At 35.8% G+C, this 22,017-nt stretch overlaps 1 protein-coding gene across 3 annotated transcripts in view; it reads left to right on the top strand.

Annotated features, from left to right (window-relative positions):
- Window positions 1-22,017, top strand: part of DNAH6 (dynein axonemal heavy chain 6) — a 368,310-nt gene that overhangs the window by 38,478 nt on the left and 307,815 nt on the right. For 2 of the 3 annotated variants that reach the window (XM_050754695.1, XM_050754692.1), the window contains exons 1-3: window positions 12,174-12,292; window positions 13,507-13,739; window positions 19,956-20,129. In XM_050754695.1, the coding sequence (XP_050610652.1) occupies window positions 13,515-13,739; window positions 19,956-20,129 (399 nt within the window). In that variant the 5' untranslated portion in view covers window positions 12,174-12,292; window positions 13,507-13,514. Of the gene's footprint in view, window positions 1-12,173; window positions 12,293-13,506; window positions 13,740-19,955; window positions 20,130-22,017 lie in introns of those variants that run through there. The other variant, XM_050754693.1, reaches the window with a different exon arrangement.

Genomic DNA, 22,017 nt, shown 5'->3' with positions numbered 1-22,017 from the left:
TCACATTAGGATGAAAATAAGCAGAAAGGAACCAGGTAGTAGTATTAAGGTATTTGGGCAAACTGGCAATAATTGGCATTAGAATTGCAGCCACAGACCCAAAAGTGATCCCTGAAAAGCGACATGGCCTCCAGATCTCAGCCTTTCCCCACCCTTTGGCATGTTGCCCACATCCCTAGAAGAAGTCTTGGCCCTTCCCAGCCCTTCAGTTCTCCACTGTGAGCTCTGGGTTGTGTATACTATGTACAGCAAGGTCCTTCCAGACAAGATGGGTTTCTGTACCTAAACTTCCATAGGGCCACCAATCAGGTCCTGCAGAAAACCAAACAACTTGTCCTGAATCTCTGTGCTTCATTCTGCACGTCCCAGAGGTCTTGCAGAGACTAGATATTATAGCTGGGATATTTTCCCAATCCCTCTTCCATGAATCTGTAGGCTGAGGGACCAAGGAGTCTCATGCCCAGGTCACACCAGTTATGACACTAATAGGGTTCTCAAACTCACTTTTTTGGCAGCATGTCTAGATATCACCCTGTCTTTAGGCTCTCAGCCTTACGCTTCAGAGCTACCTGGCCCTGACATATTGCTTATTCAGAGCAGTCTCAAAAAGGCTTCTTGCTGTGCACAGAGCCCTAATATTTGTTTGAATCTTTTTACATTTGCTTCATCAAAAAAATTCTAAATCTAAAGCTTTTTTGTTTTTCGAATAGAAACCTGCTCAAGTAAAAAAAAAAATTGAGAAGTTGGGTTTCTTTTAAAATTGAGTAATTTAGTGAGGTTGTGGAAAACACCCAGATTCAAGCCAAAGGCCTCTTGCTTCTAAAGTGACAGCAGAATTCAAAAGCAGCAAAAATAGCAAGAGCACACTACATTTTGTACTGCTCAGACCAAGAGTCCCATGTCAGCACCTGCTCTGCTATTCATGTGCTACTCTTTTTTTTTTTTTTTTTTTTAATATCACCACAGCCTCACATATGGGGTTCACATTCCTCTTCTTTGGTGTCTGTCACCCCTCACTGTCCCTTGGGTTTTTCCTTATTGAGTGGGTTAGCAGTCAAATGGTAAAGTCTCTTATCTTTCATCTTCCCAATTGTCACCAAAGAGAGGCACACATCCATTTGCTGTTTTTAAATTTTTTTAATGTTGTGCGTGCATTGTAGGTACATATGTTTATGGGGTACATGAGATGTTTTGATACAGGCATTCAATGGGAATAAGCATTTCATAGATATTGGGGTATTCATCCCCTCAAGCATTTATCCTTTAAGTTGCAAACAATCCAATTACACTCTACAAATTATTTTAAAATGTACAATTAAGTTATTACTGATTATAGTCACCCTGTTGTGCTATCAAATAGTGGGTCTGATTCATTCTTTCTATTTTTTGGTACCCATTAACCATCCCCACCTCCCCACCAACCCCCAACTACCCTTCCCAGTCGCTGGTAACCATCCTTCTACTCTGTGTGTCCATGAGTTCAATTGTTTTGATTTTCAGATCCCATAAATAAGTGAGAACATGCAATGTTTGTCTTTCTGTGCCTAGCTTATTTCACTTAACATAATGATCTTCAGTTCCATCCATGTTGTTGCAAATGACTGGATCTCATTCTTTTTATGGCTGAATAGTACTCCACTGTGTATACATACCACATTTTCTTTATCCATTCATCTGTTGTTGGACACTTAGGTTGTTTCCACATCTTATCTAGTGTAAAGAGTGCTGGAACAAACATAGGAATACAGATATCTCTTCAATGTACTGAGTTCCTTTCTTTTGGATATATCCAGCAGTGGGATTGCTGGAGCATATGGTAGCTCAATTTTTAATTTTTTGAGGAACCTCCATACAGTTCTCCATAGTGGTTGTACTAATTTACATTCCCACCATCAGTGTACAAGGGTTACCTTTTCTTCACATCTTCATCAGAGTTTGTTATTGCCTGTCTTTAGGATATAAGCCTTTTTAACTGGGGTGAGATGATATCTCATAGTAGTTTTGATTAAACATGGATGATCAAGGATGTTGAACACCTTTTCATATGCCTGTTTGACATGCGTGCATCTTTTTTTGAGAAATGTCTATTCAAATCTTTTGCCCAGTTTTTGATCAGGTTATTCGTTTTTTTTCCAATAGACTTGTTTTAGCTCCTTATATATTCCGGCTAGTAATCCCTTGTCTTGTCTTTCCCTAGTGTATATTCTTGGCACCTTTGTCCAAGATGAGTTCACTGTAGGTGTGTGGATTTGTTTCTGGGTTCTCTATTCTGTTCCATCATCTATGCATTTGTTTTTATGCCAGTACCATGCTGTTATGTTTACTATAGCTCTGTAGTATAAACTGAAGTCAGGTCATGTGATTCCTCAAGTTTTGCTCTTTTTGCTCAGGATATCTTTGGCTATTCTGGGTCTTTTTATGGTTCCATATAAATTTTAGGATTGTCTTTTCCATTTCTGTGAAGAATGTCATTGGTAATTTGATAGGGATTCCATTGAATCTGTAGCTTACTTTAGGTAGTATAGACATTTTCACAATATTGATTCTTCCATGAACATGGAATATTTTTCCATTTTTTGGTGTTCTCTTCAACTTCTTTCATACTTTTCATTATAGAGATCTTTCGCTGGTTTGGTTGATTCCTATAGAATTAATTTATTTGTGGCTATTGTAAATGAAATTACTTTTTTATTTCTTTTTCAGATTGTTTGCTGTTGGCATATAAAAATGCTACTGATTTTTGTATGTTGATTTTTGTATCCTGCAACTTTACTGAATTTGGTTATCAGTTCTAATAGTTTTTTTGTGGAGTCTTTAGATTTTTCCACATATAAGATCATATTATTTGCAAACAAGGATAATTTGACTTCTTCCTTTCCAATTTGGATGTCCTTTATATCTTTCTCTTGTCTGATTGCTCTAGCTAAGACTTCCAGTACTATGCTGAATAACAGTGATAAAAGTTGGCATCCTTGTCATGTTCCAGATCATAGAGGAAAGGCTTTCGATTTTTTCCCAATCATTATGATACTAGCTATAGGTCTGTCATTTATGGTTTTTATTATGTTGAGATACGTTCATTTTATTCCCAGTTTTTTGAGGGGTTTTATCATGAAGGGATGTTGAATTTTATCAAACTCTTTTTCAGCATCAATTGAAATGATCATATGGTTGTGTCCTTTCTTCTGTTGATACGGTGTATCACACTGATTCATTTGCATATGTTGGGTCATCTGTGCATCCCAGGGATCAGTCCCACTTGGTCGTGATGAATGATCTTTCTAATGTATTGCTGAATTTAGTTTGCTAGTATTTTATCGAGGATTTCTTACATCAAAATTTGTCAGCGATATTAGCCTGTAGTTTTCTTTTTTTTAAATGGGTCTTTCTCTGGTTTTGGTATCAGAGTAATACTGGCCTTGTAGAATGAGTTTGGAAGTATTCTGTCCTCTCCTATTTTTTGGAATAGTTTGAGTTGGATTGGTATTAGTTCTTCTTTAAAAGTGTGGTAAAATTCAGCAGTGAAGTCTTCAGGTCCTGAGTTTTTCTTTACTGGGAGACTTCTTATTATGACTTTGATCTCATTACTTGTCATTGGTCTGTTCAGGTTTTGGATTTCTTTCTGGTTCAATCTTGGTAGGTTGTAAGTGTCTAGAAATGTGTTCATTTTTCTACATTTTCCAATTTTATTGGCATATAATTGGTCATAGCAGTAATTAATGATCCTTTGAATTTCTGCAGTATCAGTTGTAATGTCACCTTTTTTATTTCTGATCTTATTTATTGGGATCTTCTCTCATTTTTCTTCATTACTCTGGCTAAAGTTTTGTCAGTTTTGTTTAACTTTTCAAAAAACCAACTTTTTATTTCATTGGTCTTTTCTATTGTCTTTTTCATTTCAATTTCATTTATTTCTGCTCTGATCTTTATTATTTCTTTTCTTCTACTAATGTTTGATTTGGCTTACTCTTGATTTTCCAGTTCTTTAAGAAGCATCATTAGATTGTTTATTTGAAGTTCTTCTTCTTTATTCATGTAGGCACTTATAGCTATAAACGTCCCTCTTACTTCCGCTTTTGCTGTATCCCATAGAGTTTGGTATATTGTGTTTTCATTATGATTTGCTCAAGAAATTTTTCAGTCTTCTTCTTATTGCTTCATTGATTCCTGGTCATTCGGGAGCATATTGTTTAATTTCTACCTATTTGTATAGGTCCAAAATTCTTCTTGTTATTAATTTCTAATTTTATTCCTTTGTGATCAGAGAACATATTTGATATTATTTCAATTTTTAAAATGTTTTCAGGCTTCTCTTGTGACCTAACATGGGCTTTCCTTGATAATAATTCATGTGCTGAGGAAAAGAATGTATATTCTGTAGCCGTTGGATGAAATGTTCTGTATATATCTATTAGATCCATTTGCTCTATAGTGCAGATTAAGTCTGATGTTTCTTTGTTGATTTTCTGTCTGGAAGGTCTGTCCAATGTTGAAAGTAGGGTGTTGAAGTCTCCAGCTATGATTGTATTGGAGCCTATCCTAGCTCTAACAGTATTTGCTTTATATGCATTGGGTGCACATGTATTTATAATTGTTACATTCTCTTGCTGAATTGACCCCTTTATCATTGTATGCTGACCTTCCTTATCTCTTATAGTTTCAGTCTTGAAATCTATTTTGTGTGATGTAAGTAGTGCAACTGCTACTCTTTTTTCATTTCTATTAGCATGGAATATCTTTTTTCATCCCTTTATTTTTCATCTATGTGTGTCTTTATGGGGGATGTGCATTTCTTATAAGCAATGGATCAATGGGTCTTGTTTTTCATTCATTCAGCCAGTCTGTGTCTCTTGATTGGAGAGTTAAGTTTATTTACATGCAATGTTATTATTTATAACTACGGACTTAATCCTGCCATTTTGTTATTTGCTTTCTGGTTGTTTTGTGGTCTTCCCTTCCTTCTTTCTTTCCTGTCTTCCAGTAGTAAAGGTGATTTTCCTTGGTGATATTATTTAGTTTTCGTGTGTGTGTGTGTGTGTGTGTGTGTGTGTGTGTGTGTGTGTCTGTCTTCGTGGTATGTTTTTGGTTTGAGATCACCACAAGGCTTGCAAATACTGTCTTACATGTTATGTTAACCTGATAACAACTTAACACTGTTTGCATAAACAAACAAGGGAAGAGAAAACTAATAAAAACTCTATGCTTTAACTTCATCCCCCCACTTTTAAACTTTTTGTTATTTCTAGTTGCGTCTTATTGTACTATGTCTTGAAATGTTGCTGTAGTTATTATTTTTGTTATTGTTTCATCATTTAGTCTTTATACTTAGGACAAGAGTTGTTTACACCATAGTCACAGTGTTACAATATTCTGTTTTTTTGTGACTTATCAGTGAGTTTGTAGCTTCAGGTAATCATTTATTGCTCACAAATGTTGTTTCCTTTCTGACTGAAATATTTCCCTCAGCATTTCTTGTAGGACAGGTCTGGTGATGATGAAATCCCTCAGCTTTTATTTTTCTAGGAAAGGCTTTATTTCTATTTCATGTTTGATGATGGGTATTTTCACCAGACATACTATTCTAGAGTAAAAGTTATTTTTTTTTTTCTTCAACACTTTAAATGGAAAAGTCTCCTGGCAGATGTATTGAAGCTCCATTGTATGTTATTTGTTTCTTTACTCTTGTTGCTTTTAGGATCCTTTCTTTATCCTTGACCTTTGGGAGTTTGATTATTAAATGCCTTGAGATAGTCTTCTTTGGATTAACTCTGGTAGGTGTACTGTAACATTCTTGTACTTGGATATTGATGTCTTTCTCTAAGTTTGGGAAGTTCTCTGTTATTATCCCTTTGAATAAATTTTCTACCCATATCTCTTTCTCCACATCCTCTTTTCGGCCAATAACTGTTAGAGCTGCCTTTTTGAGGCTATTTCTTAGATCCTGTAGGCATATTTCATTTATTTTTCTTATTTTTTTCTTTTGTCTCCTCTGACCATGTATTTTGAAATACCCTGTCTTCAAGCTCACTAATTCCTTCCTTTGCTTGATCAATTCTAATATTAAAGGACTCTAATGCATTCTTCAGTATGTCAGTTGCATTTTTCAGCGCCAGAATTTCTGCTTGATTCTTTGTAATTATTTCAATCTCTTTGTTAAATTTATCTGATATAATTCTGAATTATTTCTCTCTGTTATCTTGAATTTCTTTGAGTTTCCTCAACACAGCTATTTTGAATTCTCTGTCTGAAAGGGCACATATCTTTGTTTCTCCAGGATTGGTTTCTGGTGCCTTATTTAGTTCATTTATTGAGGTCATGTTTTCCTGGATGGTGTTGATGCTGGTACGTGTTCTTCAGTGTCTGGAAATTGAATAATTAGGTATTTATTGTAGTTTTCACTGTTGGGGCTTGTTTGTAGCCATCCTTCTTCGGAAGGCTTTCCAGATTTTAGAAAGGACTTGGGTGTTGTAATCTAAGCTGTGTCTGCTTGAGGGAGCACCCCAAGCCCAGTAACACTGTGGTTTTTGGAGACTCATAGAGGTACCTCCTTGATGGACTTGGACAACATCCAGGAGAATTCTATTATATTTATCTATGTGTCTATTCTTATGACATTACCACACTGTTTTGATAATTATAGCTTTGTAGTAAGTTTTGAAATGGGAAAATGTGAGTGCTGCAACTTTGTTTTTCCTTTTCAATATTGTTTGGGCTACTTAAGGACTTTTGCAATTCCATGTGAATTTTAGGATTAGCTTGTCAACTTTTATAAAAGACAGTTGTAGTTTTGATAGGGATTGTATTGAATCTGTACATCAATTAGGGGAGTATTGCCATCTTAATAATAGTAAGTTTTCAGATTCATGAACACATGGTGCCTTTTCATTTACACAGGTCTTAAATTTCTTTCAGCAATGTTTTTCAGTTTTCAGCATGTGAGTCTTGCACTTCTTTGATTCAATTTTTTTCCTACATATTTTATCATTTGCAGTGCTATTATAAATATAATTGTTTTCTTTTTCATTTTTTGATTGTCCATTGCAAGTATATAGGAATACAACTGATCTTTGTGTGTTGATCATGTATCCTGTGACTTTGGTAAACTCATTAGTTCTAATCATATTTTGTCAATTCTTTAAGATTTTTATATAAGATAATTTCATCTATGAATAGAGATAGTTTTACTTCTTCCTTTCCAACCTGGATGCCTTTTATCTCCTTTTCTTCCCTAATTTCCCTGGCTTGAAATTTCAGTACAATATCAAATTGAAGTGGCAAGATCAGACATACTTACTTTATTTCTAATCTTAGCAGGAAAGTTTTCAGGCTTTCAGCATGGAGTAAGATATTAGCTATGGGTTTTTCATATGCCCTTCATCAGGTTGAAGATGTTTTCTTCTATTCCTAATTTGTTTAATATTTTTATAATGAAAGGGTGATGGATTTTTATCAGATGCTTTTTCCTGCATCAATTGAGTTGATCATGCTGTCTTTTTCCCCTCTTCTTCTGTTAACATGATGTATTACATTTATGAATTTTTTATGTTGAACTACTTTTACATTCCTGTGATGAATTATACTTACCCATGGTATACAATCCTTTGAATATACTGCTGGATTCAGTTTGCTAGTATATCTGATTTTATTTCATGTGGTCAGAAAAGATATTTTGTATGATGTCAAAATTTTAAAATTTATTGAGACTTGTTTTGTGTCCTAACACATGGTCTATCCCAGAGAATGTTTCATGTGCACTTGAAAATAAAGTGTTTTCTGTTGTTTTGGGGGTGGGACATTTTATAGATGTTTTTCAGGTGTGTTTGGTTTATAGTATTTCTCAATTATTCTACTTCCTTATTAATCTTTTCTATTGTCCCTCAGTCAATTTGGTGTGACTATAATGGAATACATAACACAGGCTGGATAATTCATAAAGAACAAACATTTATTTCTTACAGTTCTGGAGGCTGGGAAGTCCAAAATTGAGAGGATAGTGGCATCTGGTAAGGGACCTCATATTGCACTCACACATTATGGAAGATGGAAGGGCAAGAGAGTACATGAGAGAACAAGAGAGGAACCAACTCACTTTTATAACAAGCCTTCTCAATAACTAGCCCACTTCCAAGGAAAAGACATGAATCCATTCATGAGGTCTCTGCATTAGGTCTCCATTTTGACCTATCACCTCTTATTAGGCCCCACTTCTCACCACTTCTCAACATTGAGGATTAATTTTCCAACATATGAACTTCAGGGGACACATTCAAACCATAGCAGTAATTGTTCTATCATTACTGAAAGCTGGACTCTTCAACTACTATTGTTTAATTGTCTATTTCTCCCTTCGATTCTGTTAGTTATTACTTCATATATTTTGGGGCTGTATTGTTAGGTGAATATATGTTTTAATTGTTATAGCTGACTGTTAAGATTGACTCTTTTCATGACCTTTAGCTCTCATCACAATTTTTGTCTTAAAGTCTATTTTGTTTAATATTAGTATAGCCACTGCAGCTTTCTTTTGCTTAGAGTATACATGAAATATCTTTTTTCTATTATTTTATTTCAACCTATCTGTGTTTTTCAATCTAAAATATGTCTCTTGTAGACAATATGTATTTGAGTCATGTTTTTTATTCATTCTGCCTTTTAACTGATAAGTTTAATCAATTTCCATTTAATATCATTACTAATGAGTAAGGACTTACTTGTGACATTTTCTGTTTGTTTTCTATATGTTATTTTTCAGTTCTTTCACTATTGCCTTCTTTTGTGTGAGGTAGATTTTTTTAAGTGTATCATTTTGGTTCGCTTTTTATCTATTTTTTTTTTTGTTATTTTCTTAGTGGTTGCCCTATGATTACAATTAACATCTTAGTTTATAATTAATTAAGTTTTTCTTCCTGTAAGTGGACCATACTTTCTTTGTTTGCATGTATCATACTTTTGGTTGAAAATTGGATGTCGGATATGTTGAATATTATAATATGGTAACTCTGGAAATCAGATTCTCCTGCCTTCTAAGAATTTGTTGTTTCTGCTTGTTGTAGGTTGTATTTGTTTGTTGCTGACTTTTCTAAACTACTATTTAAAGACTGTATACTTTGTCACATGTGGTAACTGAAATCTCTAAAGTCACTGAAGTCTTACAACTTTTGTGGAAGGATGGACTTTTAGAGTTTCCTACTCTACCATTTTTGCTAATGTTATTCCCATCATTACTTTTAAATTTTATATCGTCATTATCCTTGAGCATTTCATAAATAGTTTATGTATTCTATATCTAAGAGTTCTAATATATAATGTGTTTGCCTTTTAAGTCTTGTTTGTTCTGCTAACTCTTGTTTGGAGTGGCTTGTTTTCTTGTATGTTTGGGTTTTTTATTTTAATTGTAAATTTATATTTGGCTGAAACTAACTTGTGAGAATTCTAAGGAATCAGAGTTGATGATGCCTTTCTCTGCATGAGTATTTCCTAGTAGCGTGCATTTTTTCCCCAGACCACACAGATAGTGTAAATTAAAAACCCAGAACTAGTTTTGCATATACTCATAAATTCCTGGGGCAGACTATTATATTTTTAACAATTTTTTTCCACCTGGATCTGCAGGTAGAAATATGCTGGTTTTCCTGTAGATTTTTATCACTGCCAGTTTTTTCCTAGTCCAACCTATTATTGAGGGGATAATTCTTCCAGCAGTCTCAGATGTGTGTGGCAACTGTAGTTTGCTCTTCCATTTTATGTAGACTCAAACAAGGCCTAGTCTTCTATTTCTCCTCAGCATTAATCCCTGAAGCTATATGTTCTTTGTATGGGCATTTGTACCCACAGCACCCACAGCTTCCATGTTATTTATTGCTCTGGTTTCATCTGATTATTATTTTGACCCTTGAGGATTCCCTTATTTCTGTGAGCCCTGGTATAGTCCACTATATATCCAGAAGCAGAATTCTATGATTCAATAATCTTGGGCTCAAATTCATATAGAAATTTAAGTTGATGGATCTGGATTTGTATCTCAGCTCTGCCACTTACTACCTCTGAAGTGACTTGGGAAAGTTACATAACCTCTTTAAGCCTCAATTTCCTATCTGTGGAATAAGTATAGTAATACCTCAAACATAAGGTTATTGCAACGATTAGTGGAATAGCACCCGTCACAAATGGCCTGGTATATAAATCTTAACCTAACGCTAAAAAAATTTTAACTGCATTTACTTTTACTATTAAAGTGTGAACTTGTGAGTAACCATTTGTAACCTAGTTCTTTAGCTATGAAATGGGAATTTCATGTTTGTTAGCAGTACTTAAGAGAATAAATGCAAAGTATAAATCACAGTACTTGGCACATAAGAAACAACCAATGAATTGTAACGATTATTTATAAGAACTATAAAAATAACAGGCTATACACAAAGCTGTCTACATTGATTTAGTAAGTGATCAGTTGACAATGAAGATAACATCTTGCCACATTAAAAAATAAGCTTGAAGAGATTTGATGAGTAGTGTTTCATATAGTAATATCTTTGTAAAACTATGTGTCTTCCAATCCTCCTCACCCCCACTCCACAACACACACACACACACACACACACACACACCCCTTAGCTTTTGGAATACTTTCAGGTGCACATGGTAACACTTGTGTACAATCCACCTTTATCTAAAAAAGGGAGTCTAGGATTGAGGAGCAATAGATTTGTCTCCATTACATAAACTTTGAAGGGAACAGATTAAAATTTCACTGCACATCTGAAATGAAATCTATTTTGAGTGTGTGTCTAACATTGCTTGTTGTTATAACTTTATGCTTTGATGTATTGAGTTGGCTTTGAATTTTTTTCCCTTATTAGTTTATATCTATGATTGCATTTTACTAGCTGACTAATTAGTTTTGTGTGTATTTTTCATCTCTGGGGAATTAATCTTTATTTTGTGTACATTTGAAGTTTTTCTGAATTTTTAAAATTTTTTCTAAACTGACTTTACTCTCTTGCTGTCTCCAGTTTCCATTAGGGATTGGGAGATCTGCATTCTAGTTTTGTCTGTGGCACAACTCGCTGCCTGACCTAAAGTACTTGCCTTCTCTGGGCTTCAGTCCCTTATTAATCAAATGGGGAAGTAGGATTATGTGACCTGTAATCTCCATTTTAGCTCTATCTATGATTTAGAGAATCATACCAGCATATCAAATACTACCTGAATATGTTAAGATTGAGAAGATGCAGGCTGTGAGTACAATAATGTAAAGAACTTCACATACAGCAAGAAACAAATATCAAGGTAACAAAGAGCAACCAAAAAGAGCAAAAGAAAATGATGTGTTCCAGTGGTGATTATGTCATTTTGGAGACAAGGTTGAAAACCAGAGCTCGGTCATGTGGTGTAAGGATTCGTCAAGGCAGGTGAAAGGATTTCTTCCGCTGATCAGTAACTGGGATAAGGCATCCTGAGTAAGCAACGGGCCCTGGCCTTCGATGGGATCACTCCATACAACATTAGCAACAGTCATTTGGGAACTTAAGTGAGATTAAACGCCAGAAAAAGATCCAGGGTCTGCTTTGGTAGAAAGGGCACGGGAACCAAGTAATACGGGCTCATCCTATGCCTGACACCTAGGATACCTTCCAAGTGGAAAAGAACATTAGTTGGAAGGCCACAGTGGAGTTTCAGGGAAGAGGAGGCCACATTTCTTGAGCCTTAGGACACTCAGGAGGAAGTCGGCGGGTCGGGCAGGGATGCAGAGTGGTTGCTCCCTTGGAGAATGGGACTTCATTTGTCTACACAACGCACATTCCTCTCCTGAAATTCTCGACTCTTTCGGATAAATTTCTGTTAAAGTGAACGTCAAGTCAGTCTTCAGGCTCTTGAAGGAAAACAGAAAAGAGATTCCTGTAAGAGGTTGAGATGGGTGTGAGTGGTCGATAAGCAATGAAACAAACAATTAACCACCTCCTTTGGCTGCTCTGCCTACACCTCCTGGCACAGTACTCAATTCCCAGCGCAGAGGAGGAACCAGTCTGTGCGGAGTCTCCAACAATCAGCGACGTAGGAAATGTTTCCGAGACACTAATTGGCTCGATTGCCTGGAGCGCTCCTGGACCGAAAGCTGTGACTGGTTGAGGCGTTGCCTGGCGACGTGTTACTCAGTGGCGCAGTATGTCGGTAGAGGCCCGCTGGTTGCTACGCAACAGGAAACATTCCGCGCTACCGAATGCTTTCTACTCCAAGACCAGGCATTGCTCTCTCTGGAGACCCTCGGCGTTGGTTGCTCTATTCTGACTTGGTGAGTCCTGGGAACCGACCCTCCGGGCTGGGCTCGGATTACTGGGCCAGAAACAAAGCCTGGCTTTCGGAGAATATAAAGAAAGGTTCAAAGAGGCAGAGAAAGTCAATGGAAAGGCATTTCAGTGATTGTCTCCTATCCGCCCATCATTTTAGAGGGGTGGAAAGTGAGCAATAGCGGCATCAAGAGACTTGTCCAAGATCTCACGCTGAGTGGTCAAATCTGGACCTGCGCTGTTAAATACAGTAATCATTAGACCTTGTGTGGCTAGTCTGAATTGAAATGTGCTCATATGTAAAAAGCACACTGGATTTTGAAGGCGTGATAGCAAAAGAGAAAATATCACTATAATTTTTATATTGTGTGTTTAAATGATTATGTTTTTGATATGGTAAATAAAACACATTATTAAAATTAATTTCACCTATTTATTTTTTAAAATGCTATTACTTGAAAATTAAAATTGCATACAAAGGTCTCATATTTCTATTGGCCAGCACTGATCTATATAAAACCTAGGTCTGCCGATACCTGATTCAAGACCTCTTGTGCTAACACTATGTTGGAAGGTGTTTCGAAGTATCTCCACTCATGTAATGGGGTGGAAGTGTGCGTAGTGGTGCAGAGTGCAAGACCATTACAAAAGGCTCATATTTGTAGTGTTTTAGGACCTTGCTACTCAAAGTGTATGAATCAGAACCTTCATCTTAACAAGCTCTGCAAGTGATTGTCCTGCACGTTAAAGCTCCAGAAGCACTGTGTCAGAAATTAGCCCTCAATTCTTTTTTTGTCCTTTGTTTCTTCTTGAGTACCTATACTGTATTTTTCAGACTGCATTTTGAACAAGTTCCGCAGGAGATGAGAAACATTGAACTCAATACTATTTGCATTTCCTTTTGTCCTTCCAAATCTAGACCAGTGTGGTCCCCAGATGAGCAGCGGCAGCGGCATCCCCCAAGAACTTGCAAGAAATGCAAATTCCTGGGTTCCACCCTAGCTACAGGGGTTCTTGAAGCCTAGGCACAGTTTCTAATTTTTTATTCCTTTGATTCAAGTCCTCGGTTCAGGAAGACTAGGGTAACTTTGATGGGTTTTATTTGAGGGGAGTGAGCGAATTCAACTCTTTCTAGTCCTTAAGTCCCTCTCCAGTAGCCTTCTTCCCCAATCCTTTTGATCTACTTTTCATTTTCTTTTTCCTCACCTATCCTTTCCAGGAGTAAGGATGACTTCTCAGGCCACAGATAGTGAATTTGACCTGACAAATATTGAAGAGTATGCTGAAAATTCTGCACTTTCAAGACTGAATAATATAAAAGCCAAAGGAAGAGTGAGTTATGTGACATCCACAGAAAATGAATCTGATCCACAAATCCTAACATTTAGGCACATTACAAAAGCTCAAGAGAAGACAAGAAAACGACAGCAGCCTATAAAACTAGAGCCTTTGGTAAGTTCAGAAACCATTGTTTTAGCCTCTGTAGCCACAGAGGAAGTTGCAAAATTGCTTTGGAGGATGGAAGTTATTTCCAGACTCTGAATTGACCAAGAAGGAATGAAAAGCTAAAAGATAATAACTGTTTATGTAGTTGTAAATACGGTAAATATTTATTAAACAAATATTAAGTTCTAGGCACTGTTTAAGTTGAAGGATACAGTGGTGAACAAAGTTTTCAGGCAGATAAGTCCTCTCTAGGATTATGTACAATACAGATACCTAACTATGTATGCTATTAGGCACTTTTAGATATTAGGGTACCATTTAACACTGAGAAGTTTAGTAAACATGTTATATTTAGTTATATAGTTTTATTATTTTCAAAGTACATGCATTTGTATTTAAAAAAGTGTGTGCATGTTGAAAATACTTAATTTTTAGAAACCATTTATGCCCTTGGATAATTATAAATGCATGTAGAGAGCCATGAAAGCAAAAAAATTAAAAAGTGAAAGTTGTCCTCTCCACCTTTAGATGTTAGCTACCATAATTAGTGGAGTGCCCTTCAGACTGTTTTATGTTTATTCAAATGTTTATATTTGTATTTATAAACATAGACAGTTTTAAAGTAAGATTATACAATACATACTGATCTCCAAAGTGCTTATTTCACTTAAACATATAGAAATGTTTCTAATTCTTGCATAGAGTAGTGTCTTTTCGAACAGCTACACTGTATTTTGTTGCATAGAGGTGCCATAACATAGTACTGGTTAACTGGTCTCATATTTATGTGAGCTCAAGTAATTTCATTTTTATTTTTTGTTTTGCTTTTATTTGGTTTTGTTTATTTTGTTTTTATTTTGCTATTTCAGATAATGCTGTGTTGAATGACATTGTCTTTATACACATCAAGATACATTTCTAAAAACGGTATCTTTAGGTCATATGTACATTTTTAATTTCAAAAAACATTACCCAGTTGCCCTCTAGAAATTTACCTTTTCACCTACAGTGTATGAGAGGGCCTGTTTGCCCACATCTTTGCTTGGTGCTATCTTTTTTTTTTTTTTTTTTTTTTTTTTGCTACACTGATATGTTAAAAATGGCATCACATTGTTGTTATAATTTGCATCTTATTAATGAAGTTAGGTGTATTTTCATTTTTCATCACCACATATATTACTTATTATGTGGATTATCTGTTCATAACCTTTGTCCACTTTAAAATTAAGTTGTCTTGGGCCGGGCACGGTGGGTCACGCCTGTAATCCCAGCACTTTGAGAGGCCGAGGTGGGCAGATCACCTGAGGTCAGGAGTTTGAGACCAGCCTGACCAACATGGAAAAACCCCGTCTCTACTAAAAATACAAAATTAGCCAGGCGTGGTGGTGCATGCCAGTAATTCCAGCTACTCGGGAGGCTGAGGCAGGAGAATTGCTTGAACCCGGGAAGCAGAGGTTGTGGTGAGCCAAGATCGCACCATTGCACTCTAGCCTGGGCAACAGGAGTGAAACCCCATTCAAAAAAAAAAAAAAAAGTTGTCTTTATCTTATTTTTAAGTTTTTAAAAATATATTATGGATATTAATCCTTATTTCATTGTTTCTCAAACTTAAGTTTGAGTACTGATTTCTCTTGAAGAAAAGCATTCTTGATCCATAGTGCCAATTTATTTTTTATTTGATGTTACTTTATGTGAAAAAACTATTACACTAGGAATTAATTCTAATTCTTAATAAACAAATTGACACCTTAAATACAAAGAAAATACAAAACCAATACAAATGGAATCAACGCAAAATGCAAGTCACCACTGTTGTTGGTTTGACACTGAACCTTCATTTGCATGGTGGATGTGGCACTGACTGCTGCCCTCTTCTTCCCCAGGGTTCAGTGTGCCTGCGCCACCACATGTTATGTGGGACACCAAGTCCTCCTCCCCATTTTTCTCCCATGGAATTCGTGTGAAACTTTTTACATCTATTTCTCTCCGACGTATTTGCCTTCACTTGACAAAAGTGTATCACTAACCGTTGATGATTAAAGTTGTTCAGCGTGTCACCAGTGTCATCCACTCATGTATATTAAAAGTTTGTTATGTGCCTACTCTGTGCCAGGATTTGAGCCATGCTCTGAGGAATGAACAAAGCAAATGAACAAAAATGAACAAAGCAGACAAGATTCATGTTGACATTCTAGTAATTCTAAATAAGCAGACTGAACAATTTCATCCAGTGATAGTAACTATTAAGAAAATAAGCCAAACGCATTGGCTCATGCCTGTAATCTTAGCACTTTGGAAGGCAAAGGGAGAGGGTCATTGAGCCCAGGAGGTAGAGGCTGCAGTAAGCTTTGCTTATACCACTGCACTGTAGCCTGGGTGACAGAGCGAGATCATGTCTCTACAAAAAAGAAAAGAAAAGAACACATGGACTGTGGTAGAGACTCAGAAGAGACTACTTTACATTGGGTGACTAGAGAGGTCTCTCTGAGAAGATGCTATCTGAACAAGTCTCAGCCAGCAGCCTGTATCAACTGCCAGACATCTGCAATTTAGGCAGAGCTCAGTGGGAACATCTTGCCTCTACTCCACTGGGCACCAGCTGAGGTATTGATGCTGTCCCCACTGAGCTCTGCCTAAATTACAGAATTTTTAGCAAAATAAATGTTAGTTTTTAAGTTGCTAAGTTTGAGGCAGTGTGTTATATACTAACAGATAATTTGCACAGTATAAATAATACATGAATAAAATAATTCATACAATATTTAAAAAAATAAGGAAAAAAGTGAAAATGACTTGAAGTTTCACCATGCAGAGAGAAAGTAACTTAATAGTCAAGTGACTAATTTCACATGTGTGGGCATCTGTAGTTTGACTTCTTTTTATAGAGTTGGTAGTGATGTATTTTTGTTATTGACTTCCCTCCTCTCGACTACCTTCTCCTCTCCCTTTCCCTTCCCCTTCTTCTTCTTTCTATTCTCCTCTTCCCCCCTGCTTCTTCCCCCTCCTCTTCCTTCTTCTTTTCTTCCCCCTCTCTCTCTCCCCTTACCTCTCCTTCTCCTTCTCCTTCTCTCTTTTCTACTTTTCTTCTTTTACATTTTTTCCTTACCTCCAAATTCCCCAGTCTCGGACTCCCTTTTCTATGCCATCTAACATTGACAAAATTTAGTATATGTCCTTTCTCACCTTTGTCCATGCTGAAACAATTTTATACAAATTTATTTGTAATTTTGTAACTTTACAAATGTATGAAACTTACATTTGTAATTGTATTTATTTGTAATATTTTCATAGTACAAATTCATATGAATTTGTAATATTTTCATAGTACAAATAGATACAATACTCTGCATCTAGCTTTTTACACTTAGTGGTGGCATAGCATCTGATTGTATGAATATTCCATAATTTACTGAATCATTCTCCTCTTTTGAGACATTCAGGTTGTTTTGCCAGTATTTCAAATGGTACAGTAAAATTATATTATCCTTTTGTACTGGTGCTTATATTCCTATGAGATAGGGCCCTGTGAGTGGTGTTGTGGAGTTGATGAAAAAATTACATATATGTACAATTATATTTAATTATATATTAATTTCCATATAACTATATTTAACATATAATTTTACTTAATTCACACATATTTTACCTGGAAACAAGTTTCTCAATCCAATGCACACATGTTGCCTAAATTAAATTGCATTTTCACCCTTAACCTATAGTTTACTATAATCTCTTTCAACTTTTTGTTGCCTGATCTGCATAGGTGAAACTGCACCTTCACACAGGTGCTAGTGTTTTTACCTGTAATTTTTTTAACGTTCATTTTAGGTTCAGGGATATATGTACAGATTTGTTACATAGGTAAACTGATGTCATGGGGATTTGTTGTGCAGATTATTTCATCTCCCAGGTACCAAGTGTAGTACACAATAGTTGTTTTTTCTGTTCCTCTCCCTCCTCCCACCCTCCTCCCTCAAGTAGACTCCAGTGTCAGTTGCACCTCTCTTTTTGTTCATGTGTTCTCATCATTTGGCTCTCACTTATAAGTGAGAAAATGTGGTATTTGGTTTTCTGTTGCTAAGTATGATGACCTCAAGCTCCATCCGTGTTCCTGTGAGGAACGTGATCTTGTTCTTTTTTATGGCTGTGCAGTATTTCATGATGTATATATATCACATTTTCTTTATCCAGTCTACCAATAATGGGCATTTAGATTGATTCCATGTCTTTGCTATTGTGAGTAGTGCTGCAGTGAACATACACATGTATGTGTCTTTATGGTAGATCAATTTATATTCCTTTAGGTATATACCCAGTAGTGGGATTGCTGGCTTGAATGGGAGTTCTGCTTTTAGCTATTAGGGAATCACCACACTGCTTTCCACAATAGTTGTTATTTTTTATTTTTTATTTTAATTTTTTATTATTTTATTTTTCATATTACAAATAAATACATCTAGCTTTTTACACTTAGTGGTGGCACTGTATCTGATTGTATGAATACTCCATAATTTACTTTTCTATTATTTTTTATTTTTTAGTAATAGCCATTCTGAATGGTGTGAGATGTGAGATGGTATCTCATTGTGGTTTTGATTTGCATTTATCTAATGATCAGTGATATTGAGCTTTTCTTCATATGCTTGTTGGCTATGTCTGTGTCTTCTTTTGAAAAGCGTCTGTTCATGTCCTTGGCCCACTTTTAATGGGCTTGTTTTTTGTTTTTGTAGATCTGTTTACATTTATTGTAGATTCTGGATATTAGACCTTCAAAGATGCATATCTTACAAATATTTTCTTCCATTCTGTAGGTTGTTTTTTCACCCTATTGATAGTTTCTTTAGCTATGCAGAAGTTCTTAAGTTTAATTAGATCCCATTTGTTAATTTTTGATTTTGTTGCAATTGCTTTTGGTATCTTTGTCATGAAATCTTTGCCAATTCCTATGTTCAGAATGGTCTTGCCTAGTTATCTTCCAGGGATTTTATAGTTTGGGATTTTACATTTATATCTTTAATCCATCTTGAGTTAATTTTTGTATATGGCGTAAGGAAAGGGCCTATTTTCAGTCTTCTGCATATGGGTAGCCAGTTATCCCAGTACCATTTATTGAATAGGGAGTCCTTTCTCTATTGCTTGTTTTTGTCAACTTTGTCAAAGATGACATGGTTGTACGTGTGCAGCCTTATTTTTGGGCTCTCTATTCTGTTCTGTTGGGCTACATGTCTGTTTTTGCACCAGTACCATGCTGTTTTGGTTACTGTAGCCCTGTAGTACAGTTTGAAGTCAGGTAACATGGTGCCTCTAGGGTTCTTCTTTATGCTTAGGATTGCCTTGGCTATTCAGGCTCCTTTTTGGTTCCATATGAATTTTAAGATATTTTTTTCTAGTTCTGTGAATAATGTCATTTGTAATTTGATAGGAATAGCCTTATATCTGTAAATTGTTTTGCACAGTATGGTGATTTTAATGATACTGATTCTTCCTATAATGGAGAGCATGGAATGTTTTTCATTTGTGTCATCTCTGATTTCTTTGAGCAGTGCTTTGTAATTTGGCTCAAAAGGGATTTTTATCTAAAACCAAATGCAATTTAACTGAAAAGTTGACTGCTGTTTACTTAATCTCAAGCCTTTTTTTCTTAACCCAGTATATAAGAGACTAGCTATTATCATAAACTCATAATGCTTAGTAACAAAAAGCCATTATAATGAATTATTCACTTTATTATATTAAAAGCTGGGGTTTTATTGCCATAATTTTCAGTTGGATAGCCTAAGATAATGCCACCTATTTTTTTAGATCTTCAATAAGTTATGGCTATGAGAAGTGATTGATGATTTGGGGAACTAATGATTTTGGTGGGAGAATTGTGCACTTCTTCCCATAGTAGCAGTATTAGTAAATGATGGGGGTTTATAATGGACAATTAGGGAGTATATGATTTCATACTTCTGAGCCTTTTCTGTTGTAATTTATTCTTGTAAGTATTCATTGATAATTTCAAGTATAAAATTAATGGAAGCTAGGTAGAAAAGTCTTACTCAAGCAATAGGCCAGAGACAGGCAATGGTGGTAGTTAACTATTAGGACTGCATCTTTGATAGGAAATTAATCCAAGGAGATCAATTTCCAACAGGAGAAAGAGTCCAAAGGTAGTGAGAAATAAAACAACTTTATATGAATGTTTAAAAGATTAACATGTCTCTCTATTTCCCAAAGCCAGTGCTAAAAGTCTACCAAGATCATAAGCAGCCAGAATACATACATGAACAGAACCGACTTCAGTTAATGGCTGCCGGAATCCTTAAACCTCCAGTAAGCATAGCAAAAAAAAGTTTTGTCACATCATCTACTCAGATTCTTGAGCATCAAGATGCTGTGAAAAAAATACAGGTATAATATTAAACTACTTAATTGATTCTTTTAACTTAATTTGGTTTTGTATAGATTTGCTAACATGCTTTTAACTCATAAGAATAGAAGCAAAGTCATTTTCTATAAGGTTGCATAATGAGTTTGGGAAATACAACATTTCTTCATTCTTCCTGTTTAAGGAAAATTCTTACAATGGAAGAAAATCATAAAGGAAACTTTCAGCAACTGTATGGTGCCTTCTGACCTTCTCTTACATGGTAAAGAAGACATAATGGTATTTTGAATGTTATTATAACTTTTTTGAAATTTTCATCATTTTTACCAAAACTGGTAATCTTTGAAGACCCTGATGAAGGGCAATAAAATGGAGATGAAGCCAGCTAGAAAGACAATTTGTGTAGCTGGTGAGAGTTGTAGAGTGGGGAAGTTGCCTTGAAAGGCATAAAGAAATGGTAGCTCGGGGAAGAAATCACCAGAGCTTGCCTTTAAATGAATATCTCTAGATAATTAAAGAAAAAAAAAAAAAAACAGTAAGGGGAGAAAATGTGAAAGGCATACCTGCAGTAAAGATACCAGTAGAGCCAAGATTTCTCTGAGCTTTTGGTTAAGAGGGTAACTTTGACAGTCACACATTTGAGTGCTGATTTGGGTCCAAGCATTGGATTAGAACTGCCAGACGTGCACAGTTGAGGACAAGATCTGTCCTCAAGGATTTCAGAGTCTAGAGGTAGGTAGGTGGACAAATGAACACTCAACACAGTGGGGTATAAGAGCTCTCCTTGGTTGTTTAAGGTACAAAATAATGAAAAACTAAATAAAAGGGACTCTTACACCTGGCCGTTGGTGGGCCAGTCAGTGAATAAAAAGCCACCTTTGGGAGTTGCACTAAGCTGAGAAGAATGAGTGGAAAGTTAATGGGATAGATAAGATGAGAGAGATTGGAGCTCGAGGAGAAAATAGATGGGCAGGAGCTTACTTTGGGTTTGGGTGAGATCATCCTGAAAGAATGAAATCATATGATGAACTAGATGGAACTATAAAGCCTCAGTTACTATGGTGTCTGTGAAGGGGAGCCAGAGGGAGCTCTTTCTCCAGAAAAGATCTGAGCCAGAAAAGATGTAATTGCCTGTAAATTAATTCATTTGGCATAAAGAGTGCTTCAAAAATTTGAATTTAAAGAAAAGGAGAGAATATGTGTAGACATCTGGGATAAAAGTGGGGCTAAAAAGGAATCTCAGGTTGTGAGCTGTGCTTCCTGGTTGTAGCTGTCACTCAGTGAAGAACTCAGTAAAGAGTTAGGAATTAAAGAGAGATATGGAAAAGGGGATGTGTTACATAAAATAAGAAAGGTATTTATTCTGAGAAAAAGGTAATTTTTTTCAGAAATTGATTTATCAGAATGAGTTTCAAATAGAAATGCAACAAGGAGGATTTCCTGGGAGATAAAGGAAGGCAGGCAGGAAAGGAAGTTGGAGGCCTCTGTTAATTAAGGAAGAAATTGACTTATCAAATTGGACTGAGCATCCATCAGAGAAGAGTACTACATTGTACAGTTTATGAATAAATGCTTTCTTTATTTCCCACCCCCAAATCTGAACCTATGTTACTGCTGAAGACGTAAATCACATTTTCCCACTGAGTTACATAATGAGAAATTAGGGCTCAGAGGAAAATATGTAACCCTGTTATGGAAGAAGTCTTCCACTTAGAATGCGATAAGACTTTTTAAAGATTAGAACAAATAAAATAAATACATTTTTCTGTTAAAACAGTAACACTTTAGTCTCATAAAAATACTAAAGTGGACTAGCCCTTGTTGAAACATTGAGATAAGGTGATGTGTGTTTTCTCTGGTTCAGGTTTGGCCTATTCATTCTTAGAAGAGAACAGTGTTATTGCTGTTGTC

Source organism: Macaca thibetana, chromosome 13 (genome assembly GCF_024542745.1).
Source record: "Macaca thibetana thibetana isolate TM-01 chromosome 13, ASM2454274v1, whole genome shotgun sequence".
In the NCBI taxonomy this organism is placed as follows: Eukaryota; Metazoa; Chordata; class Mammalia; order Primates; family Cercopithecidae; genus Macaca; species Macaca thibetana.
Note: the sequence above shows the minus strand (reverse complement) of the source record. Positions and strands in the feature narration are given on the sequence as shown.